Genomic DNA, 27255 nt, shown 5'->3' with positions numbered 1-27255 from the left:
GAGGCAGAGGCTTAACCCATTGAGCCACCCAGGGGCCCGGCAAGGGGCTTTAATAGGCTTTTCTTTAAAGCCTCAAAGTCTATGTCACCCCTGTCTTTCCAAACAATAGGGTTAGGGCTATCATATTTTATTTTATATTAAAGATTTTATTTATTTATTTGACGAGAGATAGAGAGAGAGAGAGATAACGAGTGCACACAAGCAGGGGGAGCAGGAGAGGGAAAAGCAGGCTTCCCCACGGAGCAGGAAGTCCAATGCCCAACGTGCCCTGGGAGTTAGGCTGATTATCAGTTGGAGACTTTGTCCATAAAGAGGATAGTAGGGACGCCTGGGTGGCTCAGCTGGTTAAGCGGCTGCCTTCGGCTCAGGTCATGATCCCAGCATCCTGGGATTGAGTCCCACATCGGGCTCCTTGCTCGGCAGGGAACCTGCTTCTCCCTCTGCCTCTGCCTGCCTCTCGGCCTACTTGTGATCTCTCTCTCTCTCTGACAAATAAATAAATAAAATCTTTAAAAAAAAAAAAGGATAGTAGCTGATCCCATAGGGACAAACGATTAGGGTCCACAGACTCGGCTATCGTGTGGTCAGAGAGCAAATAAAAGATATCAAAGGTTTGGGGCCCCTGGGTGGCATAGACTGCTGAGTGTCTGACTTTTGAGTTCGACTGAGGTCATGATCTCAGGATCTTGAGATCAAGACACAGAGAGATGCATTCCCAAACTGGAGAGGTGGTTCTCTGAGTCAATTAAGAGGGGAACCACCCCGCTGCTGGGAATTAGAAGGGCATCAGAAAGGCTTGATAGGAGGCAGAATGCACCTGGGACACTTACATTGGTAACAATCTTTTTTCTAATATTCTAGCCCTCGGCAATAATAGAAAATAGGGGTGTTGGGGGAACCTTCATTTGCTGGAGTTGAAAATTGAGAATTGGGGTGCCTGGGTGGCTCAGTTGTTAAGCGTCTGCCTTGGGCTCAGGTCAGGATCCCAGGGTCTTAGGATGGAGCCCCGTGTGGGGTTCCCTGCCCAGCCGGGAGCCTGCTTCTCCCTCTGCCTGCAGCTCCCCCTGCCTGCACTCTCTCTCTGTCAAATAAAATAAATAAAATCTTTTAAAAAATAAGAGAAAAAATTTAGAATTAACGGACTTCCCTCTAGGTGACTGATCTAAGATGCAAGCGAACTAGTTTGACAAATTCACTAAATCTGGAATGGAGATAGTTTCCCATTCCGTCGTGGTCCTTTTAACTAGAAGGAGAAAGATCCTGGTTCAGCCCATTAATTTAACAAAGAGTTAAAATGCTACCCAGGTGGATTCAACATCTAAAAGAGGACCAGGGGGGCGCCTGGGTGACTCAGTGGGTTAAAGCCTCTGCCTTTGGCTCAGGTCATGATCTCAGGGTCCTGGGATCGAGCCCCACATTGGACTCTCTGCTCAGCAGGGAGCCTGCTTCTCTCTCTCTCTCTCCCTGCCTCTCTGCCTACTTGTGATCTCTCTCTCTCTGTCAAATAAATAAATAAAATCTTTAAAAAAAAATAAAAGAGGACCAGGTTTGTCTTTATTTTTTTAAAGATTTTGTTTATTTATTTGAGAAAGTGAGAGAGAGCACAAGCATGAGCACGGTGGTGGGGAGTGTGGGGGTGGTGGCCAGAGTCGAGCCGGGAAGCCTGATGTGCCTCCCAGGACCCCGAGGTCATGACCTGAGCCCAAGGCAGACACTTAATCCACTAAACCACCCAGGTGCCCCCAGAATTTTCTTTAAAGACAATTTGAAATTGACTCTAATGGTCATGAATTAGTTGACCAGGCTTTTGTGTGTGAGCCTGAACTTTGTTCCACAAGCTGCCAGAGTTGCTCAGTTGAGATTTCCAGCAAGCGCTTAGCATCTAGCCAAAAGAGAGGAGTCTGTTTCTCTAAATCCCTTTCAGGTTGTTCTATTCTGGCTAGTTTACCCAGTGTTTGGCCTGGCCCTCACCAACAAGCAGGTGTCCTAATTGGTTTAAATCCCAGAAGCCAGCTTGGTAAGTTTGAATAACCAGGTTAAATTCTTCAGCAGACCAATGGGGGTCCTCAGTCGCCTTAGGAAACTGACTAGCTCACAGTTCAGCCTTAGTCCCGGGAACTGTAAGAAATTTGGGGTTTCTTTTGTTCCTCAGAATACTAACCTTAAAAAGGCAGGGGTGTGTGTGTGTGTGTTTTAAAGATTTTATTTATTTACTTTTGAGAGAGAGGTCATAAATAGGCAGAACAGCAGGCAGAGGGAGAGGGGGAAGCAAGCTTCCCAAAGCTGAATTTGATCCCAGGACCCTGTGATCATGACCCGAGCCAAAGGTAGACAGACGCTTAACCGACTGAGCCACCCAGTGCCCTGAGGTTTTCCTCTATTAATTTTTTTTAAATTTTATTTATTTATTTGACACAGAGAGATCACAAGTAGGCAGAGAGGCAGGCAGAGAGAGAGGAAGGGAAGCAGGATCCCCGCTGAGCAGAGAGCCCGATGCGGGACTTGATCCCAGGACCCTGAGATCATGACCAGAGCCGAAGGCAGCGGCTTAACCCTCTGAGCCACTCAGGCGCCCTCCTCTATTAATTTTCATGGAGTACACACCACACTTTGTTCATCCATTCATCTATTGATGGACACTTGGGTTGTTTCCACCTTTTGGCTTTGATGAACAGTGCTGCCATGAACGGCGTGTACAAGGATTTGTCCGAACCCCTGTTTTCAATTCTCTTGGGTAGATACCTGGGTCATAAGATACTTCTAACCCAAATTTGAACCCAGGCCCTCTAGCACCATAATCTGCCCTGGGAGATTTTGGAGCCCCTCCTGCTTCTGTGCTTTCACCTTCTGACCTGGCAGGCCTCAGTTTCCTCCATTGAGCAGGGCTGGGTGTGCCCCAACTCACTTCCTCCACCATCACTCTGAATGCATCATGAGAGTAGGGTAAGTTTCCAGGGCAAACAGTGGTAGGAAGTGCCTGTTGTGGAGAGGATGAGAGGGACACTCCCTCCAGATCAGACTGTTGGTTCCAGCTCCTTGTGGGGCCCATAAACTCAGGAGTGTGGCAGTGCCCACAAGGCAGGGAGGAACTTAAGCTGAAGCCTGAGCAGTGTCCCCCTTTGGGGGGGTGGGGCGTGGAGAATTGACTTCAACAGGCTCCCAAGTTCAGCATTTTTCATGGCAAGAAATTGTGTGCACCTGCTGTTGCTTCCACCTGAAATGCCCATGTTGGGCGTAGTGACATTTGATGCAATCGCCCTTCATACCCACAGAGTATAGATCGTGCCCTTGCCCCGTGTTGACCCTGCTCCCCTGACCTCTCCACTGGGGAGAGATTAGGGCTTAGATCCTCCATTTTACACAGGAAGAAACTGAGGCACACCCAGGACCCACCCCTTTTCCTCTGGAAGAAGTAGGGATGGGGGAGGAGGCAGGCAGTAACTAGAAACACCAGGAGGTTCACATCTATGGATCTGGATCCCCCCCACCCCACCCCAGACCTCCTGACCCTAACACGTCTAGACTAGAAATTTCTAGAGACTCAGAAGCAACACGGGGCAGGATCCGAATCTTCAACAACCCCAACCGGCAAAAGCTTCATATCTGACTTCCAACTTCCAGAACCTTTCCCATCCGGAGGGCTGTGGGCTCGGGACGGGTTTTAGGGATTCATCCTGGATTCATCCTGCCTCCCTGCTCCCCCTCCAATCATTTCTTCAGCAAACACACTTTAGATCAACCCCGCAAAGGGCTCCGCGCCAGGGGATGGGAAGGCGCTGCTCGCACATCTCCAGCCGCTGGGAGCTCACGCCCCAGCCTCTGGGGTGGAGTGAGCCCCAAGAGGTGAAGAGGAAAGCTGCGGTGGGAGCTGGTCCGCAGAGGTGAGGGGGCGGGGTCGAGAAGGGAAGAAGGGAGCGGTGGGCGGGGTGAACTTCTACTGGGCCACTGAGAAGCTCAGCGGGTTTGGAGAAGGGGGCCTGGCAGGAGGTAAGGCCAGGAGGAGGAGGAGGCAGAAAGGAGCCAGACCTGGGTGGGGGCTCACGCTCAGATGAAACTTTCCACCTGCTCGCAGCCCAGAAGAGCTGAGATAAGAGGTCGGAGGCTGGGCCGTCGCTTGGGGTGAGTGTTGGGGGCCCCTGAGGCGGAGGGGAGGGGAGGAGAGGATCGGGGTTCCAGGGAAACCCCGGCAGGTCCCTGGGGTCCGGTCTCCGCCGCGTCTACCCCCAAGATGCCGGGAGATCCTGGAGCGGCGGGTCTCAGAAACCCCGTTGCCCTCGCCCATCGGCAATAGTAGTTGCCAGCATTTCCAAGGCGGGCTCGAGCCCGGCATGGAAGGAAGTCGCTCCCGGTACCGTCCGGTCGCTGCGACGGAGACGTCTCTGGACCCCTGCCCCTACGCCACTACGCCCGCCTCTTAGGCTAGGGCGGAATCAGGATGGAGAAGTGGAGGGTGCTGTCTGCTCTCCTGCCGTTACTGTTACTGCTGTTCGCGTGGAGTTGGTTAGCGCGCTGACTGGGAAGATCCGGCAGAAACAGCACCCTGGTCTCCTCAGGTTGGCTTTTGTATTGAATCCAGGGGACCACTACTGACCCCCAGTCTTGCCGGGTGCTGGGCCAACGTTCCTACCTGGGGACCTCAGCTCATGGCTTCCCCTGGGGTTCAGTTTCGCCCCCTGTTCAGCCGTGGTAGGGCTGTGTGGCTCCGTCAGCGTGCTCCTGGATTTTGAACATGCCTCAGTTTCCCTTCCCTGACTAGTACAGTGACCCAGCTTCCAGGAGGGTGCCTGAGATGTTCAGCCGGTGGAAGCTTTTATGGGGGGGGGACCTCAAGTAAGTGACTTTGGGTCTCTGAGCTCCTGTTTCCCTCTGGGTCAAGGGGGACTTGTACCTGACTGTCTGTGCCTCTTAGTGGGTGCACAGGGAAGGACAGCTGTCACCATAACTATATTAATAATCATCATTATTGTATCACCAGCCACCATTCCAGGTTCCTGACCAACTTTCCCTCTGGGTCAGAGTTTTTGGTTTTTTTCCCCATGGTCACTTTTCATATGGGGAAACTGAGCTCCCCCACTGCCCCACCCCACCGGAGCCTCCCGTAGTCCAGATCTGGGCCCAGGGGTAGCTGCCCAGATTTGGGGCTAAATCTGGGACTACAACTTTCTTCCACAGCCCTGTTGGTTCCTAAGGCGGTCACCCTGCCAGGCAGGGCTGAGGAGTCTAGAGAAAGAGGGGTGGACCCTGGGACAAGCAGCTGGTTCCCCACTTGACCCAGATGACCAGGTTATGTTTGTTCATCCCCGCCCACCCCTACGCCTAGGGTGTGGTGATTCCTGCCAGGTACTGGGTGTGGGAGGACCAAGAAGGGGCCTTGGAGCACGAACTTCAAGGAGCTCGAGGATTTCAGACAGGTTTCTTTGACCCAGGAACCCAGGGGCAGGACTGGTCGGCCCTAGGGAAGTAGGAAAGACGTCAACTGGGCGGTTTCTCTTCTAGCCATTGCCTCTAAGGGCCCAGAGTGGGGCAGCAACTTGTCCCCACCCCCATGGTGAGAGGAGACCCATTGTGGTCCTTCCTCCTGCTGAAAGCCTGGCTCGGCTTGATTGCTTCCTCCCCATGATGAGGAGCTCACTACCAATATAGCAAACTGAAGGAAGCCCCCCCCCTTACCACCACCAGGTGGTGGTTAAAGGCAGAAATTGGGCTCCCATTTGACCTCCTTGAATAAGTTCCTTGGATGAGCTCTCTGTGCCTCAGTTTCCCTATCCATAAAAAAAAAAAAAAGAGGCTAACAAAGCTCAGGTGTGATGGGTAGAGGAGCAGCTGGCCGAAAGACCACACACAGGACTGCCAGGTTAACTTTAATCCTGATGAGTCAGCTCATTCTTGGTGTTTATCTTTACAAGAGAGAAATAATGTAAAGGGGCAGGGCCCCAGCACAAGGCCTGGAGGAGGGCTCCGAGCAGTGTGAAGGTGTGGGTGTCGTTCAGGCGTCCCCACAGACAGAGCCCAGGAGACCTCAGTTTCTCCAGCTGGGAAATGAGTCCAGATATGCCCTTTGGAGGCTCAGCAAAGGCTGGGTCTGGCATTTAGTTAGGGGCTTCCGTCGGGCCCCAGATCCCCACCTAGACCCATCCCAGGTACCGTGAGCAGTTTCTGAGGAGGTGGGCTCCCCGGGGTCAGTTCCTTCAAATGAGTTAAACTTGATGAGCCCTGGGAACTAGAAACAGAAGTCAAAGGTCTAAAGGCCATGTATCACCCCATCCTTACCCCCGCCCCACCTTCTTCCACAACCCTGGGGCCCCAGGGCCTATCTTTGCATAAAATCAGCTTGTGCCTTCAGCTCAGGTCATGATCCCAGGGTTCTGGGATTGAGCCCCACATGGGGCTCTCTGCTCAGCGGGAAGCCTGCTTCACCCTCTCCCACTCCTCCTGCTTGTGTTCCCTCTCTCGCTGTCTCTCTCTCTCTGTCAAAAAATAAAATCTTTAAAAAAAAAGAAAAAAAAGGGGCGCCTGGGTGGCTCAGTGGGTTAAGCCGCTGCCTTCAGCTCAGGTCATGATCCCAGGTCCTGGGTTCGAGCCCCACATCGGGCTTTCTGCTCAGCAGGGAGCCTGCTTCCTCCTCTCTCTCTGCCTGCCTCTCTGCCTACTTGTGATTTCTCTCTGTCAAATAAATAAATAAAATCTTTAAAAAAAAAAAAAAAAAGAAAAAGAAAAAAAAAGAATCAGCTTGCTCACCCCAGGGTCTAGCCAGAAGGAATTATCTTGACTGGGCTTTTTCCGTTTCTCTCTCTCTCTTTTTTTCCCCTTCCGTTTATAAAAGGAGCTTATGATCCTTGCCAAAAGAGACCAGCCCAACATTACTGGCAGGCATAGCTGGTACGAACAGGTGAGGGATCACCCTTGGGTCCAGCAGGTTGGGGTTCAAATCCTAGCAAGCGCTCTCGGCCTCAGTCGGCTGTGGGACCCATGTTGTGGAGCAGGGGGGCTCTGCCTTTCTGCACCCAGCTCACCCACCTGGTAACTGAAGACCAGCCCTGTCCACCAAGGCTCACTGAATCACAGGGCTTGTCTACAGGCCAGGGGCTCACACCCTCTTCTGCAGCACACCTTCTCCCCAAAACTGTCTTATTCACTGTCTCTCTGTCCCACCCCTGTTAGTACATCAGCTCCGGGAGCACAGGCCTTTCTTGCAGACATTCTAGGCTGCGTACCCAGAACCTAGACCAGGGCATGGCCCCCAGTAGAGTCTAGGCGCTCAGCGCTGGCTCAGAGCAGTCATGAACATGCGTGACAATGGTCACTGACATTGATGTTATTGTCACCATTGGCATATTGTCCGTGTGTGCTTTGGAGAAAAGGCCAGCGTATGGTCCTATGGCCTTTCTCAGGACTCAGGTTGTCATGTGTGCAAATGGGCTTCTCCAGTCACCCCCATCCCTCCCCTTGCCTTTTGGAGGTTGCAGAATGTTCCATGCTTGCCCCGTTCGAAATCCCAGCTGCGGGCTCTCGGGAAGTACAGAGCCAGGAAGACCACAGCGATGCTGATATTCAGCACCTCCTGGAAGAATCGGGAGCTGGCCACTGACCGGCTTTGCATGAGGATGCTGTGGCCCAGAGCGGGTCGGCCACTTGTCCCAGGCCCCGCCGATGGTCAGTAGGCAGGTCGGGGTCCCTCCTGGGAGCTGCAGCAGCGACCTCAAGGGCATCAGCTCGCAGTCTTCCCCGCTGCTGGGTCAAGGGACATGAGCCCTCGTTTTCGTGATTTCAAAACCGAGACCCAGGGACCGGGTCCACTGGGGTCCCTGGAGCTGGAAGTGGGGTCGGGAGGGGTACGCGGGTGGGTCTGTGTCTAAGGGGCCAGGAGAGTGACTGGGGACTCACCCTCTCCGAGTCTCACTTCCTCATCTGGAAAATACGAGTGTCCTGCGGGATATCGCCTCGACTTGATGGGAGCCTCCACGTCCCGCGGGCAGGCCTGCCATGGTCTCGTGCTAGCGCAGAGTGGGCGGGGCACATCTGGGCTCTGAGGGGTGAGCAGGTCGGGGACGCACCAGGCCTTCGTTGTCAACGGGGGGTATAGGCGGAAGATGTAGGATCCGAATCCTGTCGCTAATGAATTCTGTTGCGTGCTTGGCCCCTCTGTACCTCTAGTACCTCATTAATTTTCAGTGAATCTGGGGCCTCTGGGGGCTCAGTCGGTTCAGCATCTGCCTTCGGCTCAGGTTATGGTCCCGGGGTCCTGGGATCGAGCCCTGCACTGGGCTCCCTGCTTGGCGGGGTATCTGCTTCTCCCTCTGCCCCTTCCCCCGCCCTTGCGTGTTCTCTCTCAAATAAAATCTTAAAAAAAAAAAAAAATACCCAGTGAATCCTTAATATTCAGTGCTGTGTGTTTGCAGGGAAGATGGATAGTCAGTGACAGTACGTTGGTGTCTTGGGGTGGTTGGGTGGCCTGTTCACCTTCACCGTGATGACGTTCGTTCATGCATCACGAATGTGCCTTTCCACTCCTCCTTGTTGCTGATAAACTATTTCGTGTGCGTGCTGGGTGCCTTCTGAATATTTAGCCCGTCATTAACAGTATTTGCTGACGTCGGGCTTCTTGCTCATTAAATGCACGGTTTTCCAGTGGTGTGGTTGTTTGGCTCTTCAGGGCATGAGTACCTCTTGGTCCTGTATCAGCCGCACACACACATTTGCTAACTGACCACGACTGAAGGGCCGGCATCCTGCGAGGCCCGCAGGGCCCCGGATGGGTTGTCAGCAGCTGTCATTGGCAGTGGGTTTGGGCTGAAATGAGGCACGAGGAAGTCACTAATATGTGGGTCATCATTCGTAGGTTTCCCTTGTTCCACAAGCACCGGCAAGTGTCATATGGGGATGGGGACATGGCTGTAGGGGACAAGATCCTTGACCCCACCTCGGGGGCTCCAGGCCAGTGGGGGAGATAAACAGGAGGGAAGTGAGTGGATTTCCTGTGTGCAGTGGTGGTGAGAGCTGCAGAGAAAACCAGAGCCAAGCCAGAGTGTTTTAGGTGGGAGGTCAAGGCCCTTCTACAAAGACCCTGCGGTGGGGGGAGTACAGTCTGTTGAGCTGCTAACTGTGGCTTTTGGCTCTGCTTGTGATCTCAGGGTCGTGAGATTGAGCCCTGCATGGGCTCTGCACTCAGGGAAGAGTCTGCTTGAGATTCTGTCTCTCCCTCTCCCTCGGCCTCTGCCCCTCACATGCTCCCACATATGCGTGCACATGCACTCTCTCTCAAATAAGTAAATGCTGGGGGGGGGAACAATAAAAAAGCAACATTAGATTGAGCCTAAAGATCAAAGAGAATCGGGGAAGAGCAGGAGTCTGACAGGTGCAAAGGCCCTGTGGCAGGACTGAAAGAAGCTGAAAAGTCTGGAGTGGCTGGAGCAGACCAGCTGGGGCAGAGGTCATTGGGGGAGGGGAAGCAGGGGCTGAGAGATCCCACACCTGGCAGCCACAGCCCAGGGAGAGGCTCTTGGGTCTTGAACATCATGAAACAGATGGCTTTTATGTGTATGTTAGCGGAAGCAGGTGATGGCGAAATTGCACAGGTGTATGGAAAGCAAATAGGTGGGAACAGGATCAGCTGGTCTGGCAGTGAGGGCACCTTGGAGTCAGCCTGGTTGTCCCTGAACTGTGACTCTGTCCACAGCCATTGTGTCTGATCTGGAGAGAGAAACATTGAGGAGACCCTGCCTCGTGCAAGCAATATAAGGAAGTATTTCTCAAACCCCTGTTGGGCCTTCCTGGTTCCCTTGCCATTGTGTCCCCACAGCTCTGGCCTGGACACCACACCTGGGTCACCACTGCCCTGTAACATCCCATGGGAAAGGCTCACAGGCTTCTCGGTCTGTTCCTCCTGGTCCTTCCTTCTCCATTGTCCCCCCGTCCCGGGGGCTTTAAACACCTATGACCACCTTCATTCTATTTCCTAAACCCACCTCCTTCCCTGCACCTCGCTGACCAGCTCCTGTCCAGGCCCCCAAATACTTCTGGCTGCTTTCCTGCCCCAGCCTCTACACCTGCCCTGATTGTCCTTATCCACTCCGTGGCCACAAAGGGCTTCTTAAAAGCATACATCAATCTTCTCCCTCCCCTGCTCACGCACCTTCCATGGCTCCCGTTGCTTCTCTTGTGCAACATAAGAGGTTCTGGGTCTGCTCTAGTTCCTCCCCACCCAGTCCCCTGGCATGGACTCACAACCCACATCCTCTCCCTCCTGTCCTCTTGCTGCAGCCACATTGGTCCCCTGTCTCTGCCTCCAGCCCTTTACATTTGTGGTCTGGCCCTTTGCAACTATGCTCTTCTGGGCCTTTGAACTTGTCGTTCCCTCTGCCTAGAATGCCCTTTCCCCAGTGCTCTGCTAATTCCTCACCATCCCTCAGGATGTCCCCAGGCTGGTCAGGTCCCCCCACTATGGACCGTTCCTTCTCAACAGTGTTTACCACGTTACTATGAAACTAATCACTTCTTCCTGTATTGACGTTGTCAGGGAGGGACTGATCTCGTCATGCCTGTTCATAGATTCACTCGCCAGCGTGCTCTGAGATGGCCTGGTGGCAGAATGTTGGCTGACCTGGGCCCCTGGTTTGTGTCCTTTGTGAGATGTGTAAGTGCATGGTTCCTTGTGACAGATTCTGGAAGGCTCTGAGTTCTGGTTGGGGAATCCCCCAGAAACTCCACACCATGGGAAGGATAGGGTAGACAGACTGACGGACCCCACTCATTGGGGTCCTGGGTTCCAGTCTGATTTATGCTGAGTCTCAGTAGCCCTGTCTGTAAGCAGGGACTCTGGGGACACTGAAGGAGCCAGTATGATGAGCCAAGGTCACCGAGGGGTTGCCACATGGCCAGTGTGTGCTAAGCCCTTTGACACACAATCCCGTGACCCCATGGTATGTGTGTGCGTGTGTGTGTTGAGGTCTCAGCACTCCCATGTCCTGATGAGGAACTAGACGGCAAAGGGGAAGTGACTGCTCAAGGTTTCAGGGCAAAGAGGAACCATTCATTCAGCAACAAATCTGACTTTTCCCATCCCTGCTCACATACCTTCTATGGCTTCCCCTGACCTCCAGGAGACAGTCCCACTTCTCAGTCTGGAGTTCAAGGTCTTTACTAGCCAGTCACTAGCCTCCGAAATCACCCCCTCTCCAAATTCTGCTTTTCATCAAAATAAACTACGGGTGATCCCTTAGAATAGGCCTTGTTCGCTTTCCCTCCACGCCTTTGCATTTGCTCTTGCCTTGACCTGAACTCCTCTGCATCCGTCAAAGCCTTGGCTTCAGTATCCTAGTCCCTTCTTCTGGCCCAGCTCTGATCCCATGCGTGTCTGGATTGGTCTCCCCCAGATTGGGAGCTTCTGGGGGTCCAGGCCCAGGGTTGAGGATTTTCAGGTTCCCCAGACCTATTTGTTGAATGAATGAGTGAGTGAGTGAGTAGTTTCTTATTATGTGCGTTTTGGGAGAAGAGCTGCTGAGACCCTTCTCGGGACTAAAGGACCTGGAGACAAAGCAGGTTGTTTCTGTGGTGATGTGAGGCACCCCTGCGCCGCCCCCCTGAAACAACTCCCCATCTATGAATCAAAGCTGGTGATTTCCCCAGAGATATTCCAAACCCACAGACTTCACCGAGCGAGATGCCATTTGGGCTTCCGCAAATCGAGTCGTTCTGCCCAGTGAGAACTGGAGACGGTGGACAGCAGAATCTTAGATGCGGTCAGGGAATCAGACCCAAGCTGCGAGGAGCTTCTCATCAACTCCCTCGCCCAAGCAAAGACCCCAGAGTCACTTGCTCCTGCTCAGTTGCTTGGAGGAAATAATACCGAGAAGCTTCCCCTTCTTGGTGGAGCTGAGCCTCCAAGACCCTTCCCTTGCAGACAGTAAGAACCATAAGGACAGATCAGTGACTACCTAGGGCCTGGGCCACAGCCCACAGAGACACCCAGCAGGATTTTACTTATTTATTTGCCAGAGGGAGAGAGAGAGAAAGAGAGTACAAGTACACACGCAGCGGGAGAAGCAGGCTCCCTGCTGAGCAGGCAGCCCACCATGGAATTCCATCCCAGGACCCTGAGATCATGAACTGAGCCAAAATCAGACACCCAACCGACTGAGCCACCCAGCGCCCTCCCAGAAGTTTTTTCTTATGCCTGTCCAGTGTGAGATTTTATGAGGATAGCAACATGACCTGCTTGAGGGTTTAAGGGGTTATGAGTTAAGAAGGGCCTTGATGGACGGTAAAGGGATGGGGATCTTGGATGCATTAATAGAGGTCTAGTATAGGGAGGAGGAAAAGGGAACCTTTTTTCCCTGCCTCCAGCTTGAGCTCTCAGACGCAAATTAGGAACCTCAGGGGGTTTGGAGAGTAGAGTAGCAGAATCCCTCCATTTAATTTTTTTTTAGATTTATTTATTTATTAGAGAACACAGAGGAACAGGAAGAAGCAGACTCCCTGCTGAGCAGGGAGCCTGATGCGGGGCTCCATCCCAGGGCCCTGGGATCATGACCTGAGCTGAAGACAAATGCTTAACCAACTGAGCCACCCGGGCACCCCAGAATCCCTCCATTTAGAGAAACCTGAGACCTGGGAGAGAAAGTTAGGAATGCTGGTAGCCAACAAAGGGCAAGTGTTCCATATGCAAAGAGTTCTTATAAATAAACAAGAAAGGAAAATGCAAGAAAAAGAACATCTATTAATGGAACTAATTAAAACCAAATGGTGACCCCAAGAGGTTCTTTTTTGCCCTGATACCCTGGTAAGAGTCATTCAGTCATTTCAGTTCTTCTCATACCTCCCCCTCCCCAAAGCCCGAGTTTGGCTGAGTTATAAATATTCGTATTTGCGGAAGTATCTTCCTTTGTTCTGAAACTCTTGTTTGGGCCTTACAAAACACATTTCCAATGAACTGGTCCTTGGCCACTTAAGTTTAATTTTCTATTTAATAGATGTTTAGGGATGCCTGGCTGGTTCAGTAGTTTGGGCATCTGCCTTCTGCTCCAATCATCATCTCAGGGTCCAGGGATCAAGTTCCACTTCGGGCTCCTTGCTCAGTGGGGAGCCTGCTTCTCCCTCTGCCTGCTTTGTGCTTCCCTGCTTTGTGCTCTCTCTCCCTCTCTGGCAAATAAATAAAATATTTAAAAATAATAATAGTTGTATGATAAATATTTAAATAATATACAAATAAGGAGTCTCCTAAATACTTCATATGATGAATTTATACAAACCATATCAAGAGCTTTTGTTCGATCCTGATTTTTCTTTTCTCATCTTCCCTTGTTTTGAGTTCTCTCTTCCGGATTTCTGTGTTGGTTTAGAGCAGGATATCTCAAGCTTGACAATGTTGACATTTGGGGCTGGATTGTCCTAAGGTAGGGCTATCCTGTGTCATCTAGAATGTTAATTTAAGCAGCATCACTGGCCTTGTTAATGACATTAGCAGTACAATACCTCTACCCTACCCAAATCAGGACGGCCAAAAATGTCTCAGGACATTGCCAAGTATTTCCTGGAGGACAGAATCACCTGTTTGAAGATCCCGGATTTAGGCTCCAAACTGCAGATGGGGAGAAGGGTGAATCATTCTAAAATGTTACGGGTTCTGGGGCACCTGGGTGCCTCAGTAAGTTAAAGCCTTCAACTTCAGCTCAGGTCATGATCTCAGGATTGGGGCTCCGTGCTCCGTGGGGAGTCCGCTTGTCCCACTCCCTCTGCCTCTACCCCTGCCCATGTGTGCACACACCCGCACGCGCTCTCGCTCTTAAATAAATAAAATGTTTTAAATAAATAAATAAAAAGTTTACCGATCATTCATGAGAGTGTTTCTTGCCCAGGAGTTCAGTTCTGAGGTATGCCATTGTTTTACGGGATCTATGAGTCTCCGGCCACAGGTGTGGCCCAAGAGAACACAGTGGCATTTTTAGTCTGATTTATGGTGACATCGTCTTTCTGTTATAGCTTGTGTGTGGTTTTCCTAACCTTGAAGCTCGGCGATCTGCCCGGTTTGCCCGGGAACACTCCTTTCCCTGGTGTCCGTCCTGGACTCAGTCCTCTCCTCAGCTCAGGAAAATACCCTTCAAGAATTCAGGGCGTTCTCATTGCATTCACAGTTTCACGCCAAGATTATTTGCATTTTCGGGTCTCCCAGACCTGTCCTCCAGCAGACGAAGCCCCAGGGCGGGCAGCTCAACCGGGATGTCCCAGGAACGAGACAGGCCCTATGCCTCCCGCATACAGGGTTCTGACACTGCTTAGTCTCTGCTGGCTCATTGCACCTGCTGTTCCCCGCCCCTGGGACCTTTCACCCAGACCTCAGCCCTGAATGGCTCTTCTGTGCCATTCACATCCAGCTTAAATGTCATCCAGACCTCAAAATCCAACTGCCACCCATCTACATTTCCTCCTGTGGCTTTCGTCACCTTGTATCATTTCTTTACTTCTTTTTTTTTTTTTTTTTTAAGATTTTATTCATTTGACAGAGAGAGACGGCGAGAGAGGGAACACAAGCAGGGGGAGTGGAGAGGGAGAAGCAGGCTTCCCGCTGAGCAAGGAGTCCGACGTGGGGCTCAATCCCAGGACCCTGGAATCATGACCCGAGCTGAAGGCAGACGCCCAATGACTGAGCCCCCCAGGCGCCCCACCTCCTATCATTTCATTGAGGTTTTAATTAATGCTTGTTGCCTCTTCAGGGTGTGGCTTTCATAATGGAGACATTTAGGTATCCCTGGGTCCGCAGAAAACCAACATCCTTTCAGCAGTCCTCTGATGCACATTCGTGCCTCGGATGTGCCGAGCACGGTTCCGGGGCCTGGGGATAACCTGGTAAACGAGACACGTCGCAGGGAGCTCAAGTTCGGGTGGGGGAGATGAAGGTGAAACAAGACATGGTAAAAGTTTTTGTCATGTATTTTAGGAGGGGAGAGGTGCTGTGGGAGGAAAAAAATGTACAACAGGGTTGGGGATCAGGGAACTATTGTGTCCTGAGGACTCCCTCCTGAGAAAGAGACATTGGAGGAAAGACGAGAAGTGAGGGAGGGAACCATGCCCACATCTGGGGAAGAGTATTCCAATCAGAGGGAAGAGCCTGTGCAAAAGGCCTGAGGCAGGATCATGCCCAGTGTGCTTGAGGCTAAAATCCCCACAACAGCACTCTTACATGGGGTTAATTCTCCCCGTCCACGTGGAGGCTCAGAGAGGTCAAACTTCTTTCCCAACGTCACACAGCGGTAGGATCTGAGCCCTGTCTCTGGAAGACAGCTCACTGGAGAGACTTGGCCAGGCAGTGTTCAGTGACAGCAGTGGGTGTGCTGGGGAAATGGCCTCATGGGTCCAGGAGAAAAGCCCTATTCCCACCTCTGGATGGAAATGGGAAGCCATTCTCTTCTTTGCTTCCAGGCAGTAGCTGGGTGGGGTTGCCTGGGGAGGAAAGAGCCTTCCAGAACCCACTGACCAGGTCACCTTTTCCAGGTGCCAGCAGGAAGAACAGAGAGACCCCAGAAGAGCACAGACCTCCCACGGCAGCCCGAGGTAAGCTTGAGCTGCACATATATGTTCCATAAATCCTTGTGGCATGCCCCCTCGGCGCCATATGCTGGCAGCTCCCTTCCTGCTTGCACAATCCTGGGAGCTGGAGATGGCTCAGATGCCCCCTTTTACACTCGAGGAAACCGAGGCCCAGGGTATGGAGGGCACACAGCCAGAAGGTGATGGAATTGGGATCGAAACCCAGGAACTGGGGCGCCTCGGTGGCTCAGTGGGTTAAAGCCTCTGCCTTTGGCCCAGGTCATGATCCCAGGGTCCTGGGATCAAGCCCCGCATCGGGCTGTCTGCTCCGCAGGGAGCCTGCTTCATCTTCTCTCTCTCTCTCTCTCTCTGCCTGCCTCTCTGCCTACTTGTGATCTCTGTCTGTCAAATAAATAAATAAAATCTTTAAAAAAAAAAAAAAGAAACCCAGGAACTGGGCTCTAGAGTCTGCACCTGTCTGGGTGAGTCAGTAAGTATTTGAGAATGGCTAAGTCCTGCCTTGGGTCTAATCCACTACTTGCCTGTGCTAGAAAACAGACCTTCAGGCATAGGGCTGAGAAACAGTGCAGACACTGCCTCTCCAGACAAAAGGACATTAAGGGAATCCAGGGAAGCCGGGGAAAGGGACCCTGGAAGGCAGACCAAGGGCTCTGCCTGGATATGGGGAAGGAAAGCTTCTAGGAGGAGGTGACATTAGAGCTGGGGTTTTGAAAGATGAATACGAGTTTGCCAGAGAAAACCTTAATGAATTTACTTTTATTCATAAATTTTATTTGTTCAAACACTCCCTGCTTCCCCCATGTGTCTGCCTCCTGCTGGGCCATGCCAGGACCCTCAAGAAGCCCCCAGTCTTAGAAAGACAAAGCTAAATGCGCACACCCCCACAGGGATCAAGCCTGAGCCAGAGGGGTAGATGGAACTAGAGGTGCCAAACAGAACCAGTAGCATTCCTGAGGGGTTCAAGAGAACTTCCCAGAGAATGATCATTTAAGACTTTTTTTTTTTTGAAAGATTTTATCTATTTACTTGACAGAAAGAGAGAGAGATCACAAGCAGTGAAAACAGCAGGCAGAGAGAGGGGGGGAAGCAGGCTCCCCGCAGAGCAGAGAGCCTGAAGCAGGGCTCGATCCCAGGACCCTGAGATCATATGACCTGAGCCGAAGGTAGAGGCTTAACCCACTGAGCCACCCAGGTGCCCCTAAGATGGGTTTTAAAGCACAAATAGGAGTTTGGCAAGGAAGACAGCTCTGTTTGAAACCTGCGGGGCCTAAGGGATCTGTGGGGAGCCAGGGGCCATGCTCAGGTCACAGGGCCATCAAAAACAGGCACAAAGAGTGGATGATGGTTTGGATCAGCATTCCAGAAGCTTGGAGCTTCCTGGAAGGGCAGGGGGAAAAGGGAAGCAGGAAAGATCCAGTAGCGATCAGTGATAACGGAGCAGTTCTTGGCCTCCTTGGGGGAGGCTCCCGGACCATCTCAGAGGCAGGGACATGAAGAGAACCAGATTGAAAGGATGGATTCTGGGCACGTGGAGCCTGGGAGGCTCGCCTTGGCGTCTCCATGCCTCAGTCCTCTCTGTAAGTACTTAATCCCCAGCAGGGCCTGGGCAACTGTCAGAGCCAACAAGGGCTAAGCAGGTTGGAGGAGGTTGGGGGGTGCGGGGAGGGCCAGATAGGCAGGGGGATACATTTCAATCCTGCACGGACCTTAGCACCTAGGGGCTAGAGGCCAGGTGTTGGGGTCCGCCAGGAGCTCAGGGAAAGTGCTCGGCCCATCCCGGCTCTTCAGTGCCTGTTATACTCCTCACAGGAACCACCCCAGCCGACCAGGATGAGGTGTCGCCGGTGCCGGGTGACCAAATCGGGCCTGGCTGTAGCCCTGAGCATCTTCACGCTCCTTGTCTTCCTCCTCTTCAGTCCGCACGCCTCGCCACCCACCTTCCAGAGCCTGGAGGAGCCCCAGGGCCACGCAGTGGCTCTGCCCTGGCCGGCTCCGCCTTCCCACCCACCGCCCAACCCCTGCCTGCCCAACACCTCCGCTGCTGCCCTGCCGAGCTTCGCGGGGCTGCCGCAGCATGTGCGCTACTTCCTGCTGTATAAACACTGCCGCGAATTCCAGCTGCTGCAAGACGTGCGGCCAGACAAGTGCGCGCAACCTGTCTTCCTGCTGCTGGTCATCAAGTCCTCGCCCAGAAATTACGAGCGCCGGGAGCTGGTGCGGCACACCTGGGGCCGCGAGCGCCTGGTGAAGGGCGTCCCGCTGCGCCTCATCTTCCTGGTGGGCACGGCCCCTGACCCCCTGGAGGCCCGCAAGGTCAACCGGCTGCTGGCGATGGAGGCGCGGGCTCACGGTGACATCCTGCAGTGGGACTTCCATGACTCCTTCTTCAACCTCACGCTCAAACAGGTGGGCCAGCGAGGGGGGTTGGGGGACTGTCCGCCAGTCAGGGCCACCCATCCTTCCCGCCCGCTCCCCATCACCTCCTCTGATGGGGCCCAGGGAACCAGACGTCCCCCCCCCATCCCACCCCCCCACCCCCCCCCACCCCCGTTGTCCTGGTGGTGGTCTGAAGTCTTCTAACTGGGGGTGGGGACAGGAGCGGGGGCGGGGCGGGGTGGGTGGCGGGCAGGAAGAAAGGGCCTGAGGATACAAGGCCAGCTTCCAGAACCAGGACCTGGGTTTGAATTCAGGCTCTGCCTCCTACTTGCTGTTTGCCTTTGATAATCATTTACCTCTCTGTGCTCGCTTCTTCCTGGTCAGGGAGGAAACCGCCGGCGTCTGAGGGCTTCCGGAGGGTTTTCAGGAGGTTATTTACAAGGCCCCGGAAGAGCTCCTGTAATCTGTGTGGGTCGAGGAGCAGTGGACAGGACCACTTTGTTTATTTCTTTTTTTTTTTTTAATTTTTTTTTTTTTTTATTCATTTGACAGAGAGAGAGAGAGATCACAAGTAGGCAGAGAGGCAGGCAGAAAGAGAGGGAAGCAGGCTCCCTGCTGAGCAGAGAGCCCGATGTGGGGCTGGATCCCAGGACCCTGAGATCATGACCTGAGCTGAAGGCAGAGGCTTAACCCACTGAGCCACCCAGGTGCCCCATGTTTATTTCTTTTTTTTTTTTTTTTTTTTTTTTTTTTTTTTTTTTTTTGACAGAGAGAGATCACAAGCAGACGGAGAGGCAGGCAGAGAGAGAGAGAGAGGGAAGCAGGCTTCTTGCTGAGCAGAGAGCCCGATGTGGGACTCGATCCCAGGACCCCGAGATCATGACCCGAGCCGAAGGCAGCGGCCTAACCCACTGAGCCACCCAGGCGCCCCCCCATGTTTATTTCTTATTCTCTGTCCCCTTAGGACCCCATCTGTGCAGGAGGTGGTCAGGAAAGACTTTTTTTTTTTTTTTAAGATTTTATTTATTTATTTGGCAGAGATCACAAGTAAGCAGAGAGGCAGGCAGAGAGAGAGAGAGAGAGAGAGAGAAGCAGGCTCCCCGCTGAGCAGAAAGTCCGATGTGGGGCTGGATCCCAGGACCCTGGGATCATGACCTGAGCTGAAGGCAGAGGCTTTAACCCACTGAGCCACCCAGACACAAAAAAGGAAAGACCTTTTTTGATGGACAAGGACCCACAGGAAGTGGAGAGAATCCTACCCAGTGCACAGATAAGGAGTAAGAGGCTCCAGAGACCCACCCAGGCATTGGAGGGGGTGCCCAGGGCAGGGTCTCGCTCATCATAGGCACAGAAAAGTCTGGGCTTGAGACCTTAAGTTGCTACTTTCCTGTTGTGTGACCTTGTTCCCTGTGCTCTTTCTGGAGAGCCTCTATTTCCTCATCTGTAAATGAGGTTGATGACCACACCTGCCTCCTAAGCTTGCACGAGGGATTCAAGGCAGCGCAGGCATGGAGAACAGAGCTGGGCATGTGGCAAAAGTTATTACAGGGAAGTAGAAGCCGAGGCGGGTTGAGGGCTAGAACCTCTCAACATGACATGTTCTTCATGCAGAACACAAAAGCACGTAATCAATGTCCATTGGACAGGCATGAAATCCAGTACCTATGAAGTTATGACCCACAGGGGGTGCTGGGGAGATGACACAGGGAAGGGAGACACAGCCCCCACTCGGGGGAAGCCTAGAGTCCAGTGGGGAAGGTAGATGTTAAGTAACGATGACACGAGTAATTATTTAACAGCAGTGCTTGGCCAGGCAGCGTCCGAAGGAAATAACAATAAATGTAAATGGGACAATTTTCAAACACTTCTTGGTGCTTTACAGAGCATCATTTCCACAGATCCCCAACACCCCCCAGGGGCACGTCCTACGATGGGGTCTGTCTGGAAAGTTGAAAACTTTCCAGAGGCTTAGGGTGGCACCTCAAACCCAGGCTGGCCTGACAGCAGTTGTGGGGGGAGAGCCTATCATCTGGGCTTCCTGGGCTGCGGAGGCTCACAGGGACCCCAGGCCGATGGCCCCAGCCCTCCAGCTTGTATGCCCTGTCCACTTCGCCTACAGGTGCTCTTCCTACAATGGCAGGAGACTCAGTGCACCAATGCCAGCTTCGTGCTCAATGGGGATGATGACGTCTTCGCACACACTGACAACATGGTGTCCTACCTGCAGGACCACGATCCTGACCACCACCTCTTTGTGGGGCAGCTGATCCGCAATGTGGGCCCCATCCGGGTTCCCTGGAGCAAGTACTATGTGCCAAAGGAGGTGACCCAGGAGGAGCACTACCCACCCTACTGTGGCGGGGGTGGCTTCCTACTGTCCCGTTTCACAGCCACTGCCCTGCGCCGGGCTGCTGTCACACTGGACCTCTTCCCCATCGATGATGTCTTCCTGGGCATGTGCCTGCAGCAAGAGGGCCTGGAGCCCGCCTCCCACAGTGGGATCCGCACAGCCGGCATTCGGGCCCCCTCAGCCCACATGTCCTCCTTCGACCCCTGCCTCTACCGGGAACTGCTGCTTGTTCATCGCTTCTTGCCATATGAGATGCTGCTCATGTGGGATGCGCTGAGCCAGCCCAACCTCGCCTGCGGCAAGAAGTTACAAATCTACTAGGTGGTGTCAGGGCCCCCTAGCCTCTAGGCTCTGATCTCCACCCCCATGGAAAGGGGCAGCATCTTCCTCCCTGGCAGGGGAAATCTTCATTCCTCTAAGCAGGTCAGGCATAGGGGAGTGCCAGGAAGGGTTTGATGAGTGCCTAGTCTAGCTGGCAAACTCCTAGATATCTTTCCAAACCCACGTGGTACTTGAACCCATGCTTCATCATCCTCCCTAGGGTTCTGGGTTGCTGCTCCTGCATCGACCCCATCTGAGTCAAGGTCACATTTCCCAGCTCTGACCTTGATCACAGGCTGGACCTTAAAGGCTGACCAGCCCCTCCTTGGTCATACACCTAGAGTGGTTTAGTGGTATGTGAGTTCCAGCCATGGTTCGAGGTCAGTAGCAGAACTCCTAGTCGAAGTGAGCTTAGGAAAGGAGTTTTGTTCTCAGCCTCTCCATAGACTCCATCCACCTGAGATGGCGGAAGCGGTCAGAGAAGCCATGAGTGGGACCGCCCCATCCCTGCCTGTGATATCCAGTGCTCTGATGGCTGACGCATTGGGTAGAGGAGGGAAGAAGCTGTCTGACTCAAGCAAAACCAGCTCCAAGTTTCTGAGAGTCCCTAACAGGGCCCTGCCCCCCCCCCACTTATGCTCCCCAAGAATTCAGGGAATGTTGTGGGGCCAAAGGGTCTTCACTGGGCCCAAGGTCAGCACACACACTCACTCCAGTGCCCAGAGAAGGGAGAGATTCTGGTCCTTGGGTGTCTCTGAGCTCTAGGGACCCAGGACCAGCCCTTACCGCAGTAAGCCTTTCAGATTGGGGAGATCCAAGCAAAATGGTGACCACCCCCCCAAAAACCCAGCTGGCTCTGGGTGGATGTCTGGGGCCTGGGCTTCCGAGGCATTGGAGTAGTGCTTGGGACGTGGGGATGGGGTGACCCCAGACAGCATAATGATCGCTGGGAAGTGGGTACTCAGGGAATAAAGCGTTTTGTGAAGACCTAAGGTTCTTTTTTTTTTTTTAAAGATTTTATTTATTTATTTGACACAATGGGAGACACAATGGGAGGGGGAGCAGAAGCAAAGTGAGTGGGAGAGGGAGAAGCAGGCTTCCCACTGAGCAGGGAGCCCCATGCGGGGCTCGATCTCGGGACCCTGGGATCATGACCTGAGCCGAAGGCAGACGCTTAACCGACTGAGCCACCCAGGCGCCCCTCTTTTCTTTTTTTTTAAGTGATCTATTAAGTTTTAATTCAGACCAGTCTCTAATCAGTAACTAAGCCTCATTTCCAGTAGAAAATATGCGCCAATAAAAATGGCATGGGTGAAGTAGGGGCTGCAGGGATTTCTATTGGACAGATCTGCCATCATCCTGCCCCAGCTCACACACCCTCCATGGTTCCCTGTCACCCTCAGATCATGTCCCACCAAGACCTGGTCTCACTGCCAGCTTGGCAGCATGCTCAGGAGAGAGAGGCACAGGGGTGGGACTGCTGCGGGCCGTGAGAGACAGTGGACCTGCTTTGGCCTCCTGCTTCCAGCAAGGCTCCTTCCAAACACCACCAGCCTCCCCTTCTTCACCAGACTCCTGTCCCACTAGGACTGTGGCTTTACTATCTTCTGTCCCACCTCCTTTCCCTTCTGTAAGTATTTATTGTGTACGTCCTGTATGCTATACCCCTTGCCCTATACTCCTGCTCCCAGCCCCACTGGGATGGCAGATATCCACCTTACAGTGAGAAAACAAACCCATGAACAATCAAATAGGAAGTTCTCAGAAGTGGTAAGAGCTTTGAGAAGTCAAATGAAGCAATCGGACACACAGTGATGGGAACGAGTTATCAGCTGAGAGATCAGAGATCTGGGACTGAGGGGGGACATTAGAGCTGGGGCCTGAAGAAAGAGGACATGACCTTAGGAAGAACTGGGAGAAGGGTGTTCCAGGCAGAAGGCATAGCATGTGCAAAGGCCCTGAGGTGGGATAATCGGGAAGCATTCGAGTTGCAGCGAAGAAGCAGTCATTGGAGCTTGATGAGTAAAGAGGACCTGGAGAGAGGAAAGGCTTGATGTCAGAGGGGCTGGCCACATGGGGACTTGTGGGCTGGGGTGAGGAGAGAGGGAGTTATTTTGGGAGTGATGGCACCTTTGGAGCAAGGAAATGACAGGATTGATTTTTGAGATTTAAGTAGCACTGTTGGAAAGGAGGTGGAAGCCGAAGCAGCATCCAGGCCAAGGAAGGCGGGCCTGGATGAGATGGGGGTGCTGCGGGGGTTTCTAACATAGGTCTGACCTCATCCTGTCCCTGCTCATCAGGGGCTCCCCATCATCCTCAGGAGAGAGTCCTGCTCGCCTGCTGCAGTGGATTGAAAAGTACACATCTCCCTGGAACCTTAGAATATGGCTTTATTTGGAAATAGGGTCTTTGCTGGGGTGGCTGGGTGGTTCAGTTGATTAAGCGTCTGACTCTTCATTTCAGCTCAGGTCATGGTCTGGGGTGGTAAGATCAAGCCCTGTGTCAGGCTCGGAGCTCAGTGAGGAGTCTGATGGAAATTCTCCCTTTCTGCCCTGTCCCCCACGCACGTGCTTTCTCTCTCTCTCAAATGAGAGGGGAGGGTCAGAGGGAGAAGCGGACTCCCTGCTGAGCAGGGAGCCCAATGTTGGACTCAATCCTGAGACTCCAGGATCATGACCTGAGGCGAAGGCAGTCGCTTAACCCACTGAGCCACCCAGGCTCTCTCGAATAAATAAATCTTTAAAAAAAGGGAAAAAAGCCCTGGGTGGCTCTATGGGTTAAGTCTCTGCCTTTGGCTCAGATCATGAGTCCAGGGTCCTGGGATCCAGCCCCGCATCAGGCTCCCTGCTCAGTGGGGATTTGGCTTCTACCCTCTCCTCTCTCTTGCTATCTCTGTCTTTCTCCAATAAATAAATAAAGGATTCAAAAGAAAAGAAATAGGTTCTTTGCAGATACATTTAAGGATTCAGGGGAGATCACTCTGGGTTAGGGTGGGGTGGCCCCAAATCCAATCAGAGTGTTTTGACAAGACACAGAAATGAACACATAGAGACACTGGAAAGAAGGCCATGTGAAGACAGAGACAGAGCTTGGAGTCCTGCATCTAGAAACCAGGGAAGGCCAAAATTGCCAGCAGCCACCAAAAGCCAGGAAAGAGACCCCAAGCAGATTCAGAGCCTCAGGGAAGGAAACAACCCTGCCCACCCTGACTTCCGGCTCTGGCTTCCAGAACTGCTAAGGGAAGACAGTTTCATTTTAGGACTCCCGATTTCTGGTAATTGGTGACTGCAGATGTTAGGAAAATAATAACGTTGTCAAATGCTTGGTCATTTTGCCCCAGGAGTCCTAGAATGCAAGTTCCATCACAGGGTGAAGGGAGGGTGCAAATGAGAAAAATGGTCGGAGTTGGATCAGTAAGTGTCCACTGTGGCTCATTCTGATGTCTGTGTGTCTGTCCACTGTTACGTGGACTTTAAGTGACCTCAAGGTGCCCCCACCCCATATGGGTCTTGACAGACGACCTCAATTCAAATCCTGCACTTGGCCATTCCCTCCCTCTGACCTTGGCAAGCAGCTGTCTCCCCCGGCCTCAGTTTCCCCACTTTGTATTTCAATGACTCTCAAGTTGCTATCAAGTTCCTGAAAGGGGTGGTGGGGCCATGGCTGTGGGGGTGGGGCTGAGGGGGATGGGTGGGGACAACCCACGCAAGGGCTGATGCAGCCTTGTCCCTTTTTCTTGAGAAAATGCAAACAGCTGCTTAGGATTCTGCAGGGAGTTTTCTTTATTTACCACTGGGGAGATCGCAAGGGGTGGGGGGAGACACAGATGCAGGGAGGGCGGCGCCTGGGGCTCCTCAGAGCAGAGGAAGTTTGGCCCTGAGTATCTGGCATCTGGGCAAAACCAAGGCTCTTCCAAGCCAGGGTGCAGGTGTCATTTTTCTCGCGGTTGGCCCTTCAGAGGAAGGTGGCCTGGGGGAGGTGGGGAGCACAGCAAGGTAATTGTCACCATCCTCCCAGACAGGGCTTTGTGGTGCTGTGTGGCTTCAGGAGCTCGCTGGACCAGACCCCTCTGGGTCTCTGGATCCTCCGGGGCCACATCCAGGGGGAGGGTTCAGTGCGGACACAGGGTCAGCAGGTCCCCCCGGGTGCAGCCACTGAGGCAGCAGTGGTGGGCAGGGTTGGTGGCGGCTGCCCGCCTGCGGTGGTGATGGCGAGAGCCCTGGGGCAGGGGCTGTGGCATGAAAACCAGCATGGGGTCCCCTTCGGCCACCAGCCTGTGGAGATGTTGTCCTTCCAGCCACTGCAGCAGCTCACCTGGGGACAGAGCAGAATTCAGCGTGGGCAGGGGACCCTAGAGGACCCCTCCCCAATGTATGCACACACGTCCCACCAAGTGACCTGCCGAAAGCTCCTCTTGCGCACAAATAGAAAGTGAGCACCTATTAAATGCCTACTATCTACTGAGCACAGATAAACTCTCCCATCCAGATGTGTGCACTCTCAACCCACAAACACGCTCAGGTCCCCTGTTGTGCACGTTCCCGCAAGCCCTCTATCACGCAGACGCATAGACACTTCACAAAGCCAGAGACAGCAGGGGTGACATGGGACATATACATGGGCACATGTGTGCAGGCAGTGGGCTCACACATGCACACACAGGCACATACCCTCAGAGCCCTTCCCAGCCCTCCCCCACGCGTGCCTCTGTACCTCCAGGGGCATCTGTGTCACAAAGACGTATGTATATAGGACGCATATCTGTGACACGCAGGCATACACATCCGTTTTCTATTCTCTGTACCAGGACCGGGCGCAGGGTGAGAAGAGTGAGACCTGGTCTCAATGCTCCATTTAAGGGAGTGCCAAAAAACTCAACAATGAAGATCGATCATATCTTAATGCAATTTTTTAAAATCAAAATTAATGCAAAAATTCACGAAGATCAAAATACTGAAATCGTAAAGAAGGCACTTTGAAGACTGCCTCGCTCGCCTCGCACTGATTTCCTGCCCGGCAGGGGACGCATCCTTCGCGCGCTGGCACGCACACCAGCGCTTCGGCCAAGTGGACGCCGGTAGGTGCATGCAAACCCATCCGCCTGCCCCGACGCCCACCAGCGCCACGTGCACCTGCCCCACCTAGAAATCCCAGAGCGCAGTAGTCGCCCGCCCCTCACTCACGCTCGCCGCCAGCCACCCGCCGCCCGTCTTCGGAGGACCAGCGCGGGCCCCCGCACAGCCGCACCAGCGCGCGCACGAAGTGGTGGCCGCACAGCTTCTCCCGCGCTTCCGGAGTGGGCACAGTGCCCAGCGCGAGCGCCAGAGCGGTGCCCAGCAGCACCAGCGCCCAGGTGAGTGGGCGGGACTCCATGGCGGCAGGAGGCCGGCCCCAGCCGGGACCTCTTCTTATAGGCATCCAACCCGGCCCAGCTGAGGACCTTGGATGGGGACAAAGCATTCCGCGGAAGACTCAGGGAGAAGGTCAAGGGCTGGGTGAGTGCTGAGTGCAAGTGTAGTGTAAACCCCGCAGTTGGATTTTCTCTCTCTTTTTTTTTTAAAGCAATCTCTATGCCCCAGGTGGGGCTTGAACTCACGACCGCGAGATCATGTCTTGCATGCTCCAACCACTGAGCCAGGCTTTTTTGTCCTGCCTGACTTAAGCTTTGATGGCTCAGGCATCCTCTTCAAAGATGGCTATCTGGAATAAACCTATTTGCCCGCCACCCCACTAGATAAAGAGCCAGGCGTCCTCTCGGCACTGAGGCTCCCTTGTTTGAGAGGTCCGGGCTGGTTTTAAGAACCGGCCCTTGGGACCACTTGTGTTTTTCCCTCTGGCTCTTTAAATTCCCACTCCCGTGGTTTAGGGTTAGCACTAAGCAATGAGCCCTGGGAACCGCAGGCTCCCATCCTGGACCCCCATAGAAGCAGAGCCCAACCAGTGACCATGTGGCCCCGTGTCTGTTCCTGGACCCTTCACTGTGTGTGTGTGGGGGGGGATGCCCTGCGGTCCCCAGATCCTGTCAGTAAGAAACCTTTATTTTTTTCAGTTTCCTGATGGTTGTTGCCGAAGGGGGAGCAACTGCAAGGACCGGTCCAACCAGACACTGGACACTGGCTGGCTGAGACCTAACCAGTTCAAGCCCCCTCCCCCCAATTCCAATGTTTAAGCCCCACTCCCCATCGCGATGGTGTCTGCAGACCTGAGGGCTCCAGGGGAGCATCACATAGTGGAAGGGGGAGCTCGCAATGGGATTCGTGCTCTCCTAGGAAAGGGGTGTGAGAGGACGCGCCCCACCCCCCTCCACATGAACACAGGGCCAGAAGGCAGCCATCGGGCCCCGGGGATTCAGGCCACCGAGGCCAGGGAAGGGAGCTGCATGCCAACCAGCTCAGAACATTAAATTCACACCATGTCTGAAATCCACCAATAAAGAGTGAGCCGGGGGAACCCAAGCCCCCCTCACCAGACCCCAATAAAAGCAAAGCCCCAAGCCCTGAGTTGGCTCCCTGTTTCCACCAATGACCTCAATGTATAGCCCTAGGTCGGCTGTGTAACTCTTGTAAGTAATTAACCTTTACTTTTCTAGCGTTTCCTGATGGGTGGTGCTGAAGGGGATCTTGCAATCATATAAGAACCACAAACGGTGGTTTTAACCTCAACAC

General features: G+C 53.3%; 2 protein-coding genes across 7 annotated transcripts; one reads left to right on the top strand and one right to left on the bottom strand.

Annotated features, from left to right (window-relative positions):
- The first annotated feature begins 670 nt into the window (after positions 1-670).
- Positions 671-23311, top strand: B3GNT3 (UDP-GlcNAc:betaGal beta-1,3-N-acetylglucosaminyltransferase 3). 6 transcript variants are annotated; one of them, XM_047698112.1, is made up of 6 exons: positions 671-834; positions 1925-2017; positions 3721-3881; positions 15487-15546; positions 17353-17949; positions 20039-21580. In XM_047698112.1, exons 5-6 carry the CDS (start codon positions 17374-17376, stop codon positions 20588-20590), a joined length of 1128 nt encoding a protein of 375 aa, XP_047554068.1. In that variant the 5' UTR covers positions 671-834; positions 1925-2017; positions 3721-3881; positions 15487-15546; positions 17353-17373; the 3' UTR covers positions 20591-21580. The 6 variants fall into 6 exon arrangements, 5 of the variants coding, with proteins under 5 accessions (XP_047554068.1, XP_047554043.1, XP_047554079.1 ...); XM_047698087.1 differs by lacking the exons at positions 671-834; positions 1925-2017; positions 3721-3881 and adding an exon at positions 3944-4087; XR_007121971.1 differs by lacking the exons at positions 671-834; positions 1925-2017; positions 3721-3881; positions 17353-17949; positions 20039-21580 and adding exons at positions 3946-4119; positions 19160-19162; positions 23300-23311.
- A 1098-nt stretch (positions 23312-24409) lies between these two features.
- On the bottom strand, positions 24410-25991 carry INSL3 (insulin like 3). Its single transcript, XM_047714703.1, has 2 exons — positions 25774-25991; positions 24410-24904 (listed from the first exon to the last, which is right to left on the bottom strand). The coding sequence occupies exons 1-2, from the start codon at positions 25961-25963 to the stop codon at positions 24702-24704; spliced, it is 393 nt and encodes a 130-aa protein (XP_047570659.1). The 5' UTR covers positions 25964-25991; the 3' UTR covers positions 24410-24701.
- Positions 25992-27255: the final 1264 nt, after the last annotated feature.

The sequence above is a fragment of the Lutra lutra genome, chromosome 1, assembly GCF_902655055.1.
Source record: "Lutra lutra chromosome 1, mLutLut1.2, whole genome shotgun sequence".
Taxonomy (NCBI): domain Eukaryota; kingdom Metazoa; phylum Chordata; class Mammalia; order Carnivora; family Mustelidae; genus Lutra; species Lutra lutra.
The sequence above is the reverse complement of the archived record's forward strand: the minus strand, read 5'-3'. Positions and strand labels throughout refer to the sequence as shown.

Excerpts from the sequence above, each read along its gene's own strand:
- INSL3 (XM_047714703.1), bottom strand. The coding sequence starts at position 25,963 with ATGGAGTCCCGCCCACTCACCTGGGCGCTGGTGCTGCTGGGCACCGCT. Across the intron at positions 24,905-25,773 it reads GCGGGTGGCTGGCGGCGAGC|GTGAGCTGCTGCAGTGGCTG; the intron begins GTGAGTGAGGGG and ends CTCTGTCCCCAG.
- B3GNT3 (XM_047698087.1), top strand. The coding sequence starts at position 4,049 with ATGAAACTTTCCACCTGCTCGCAGCCCAGAAGAGCTGAG. Across the intron at positions 4,088-15,486 it reads CGCAGCCCAGAAGAGCTGAG|GTGCCAGCAGGAAGAACAGA; the intron begins ATAAGAGGTCGG and ends CACCTTTTCCAG. Across the intron at positions 15,547-17,352 it reads ACCTCCCACGGCAGCCCGAG|GAACCACCCCAGCCGACCAG; the intron begins GTAAGCTTGAGC and ends TACTCCTCACAG.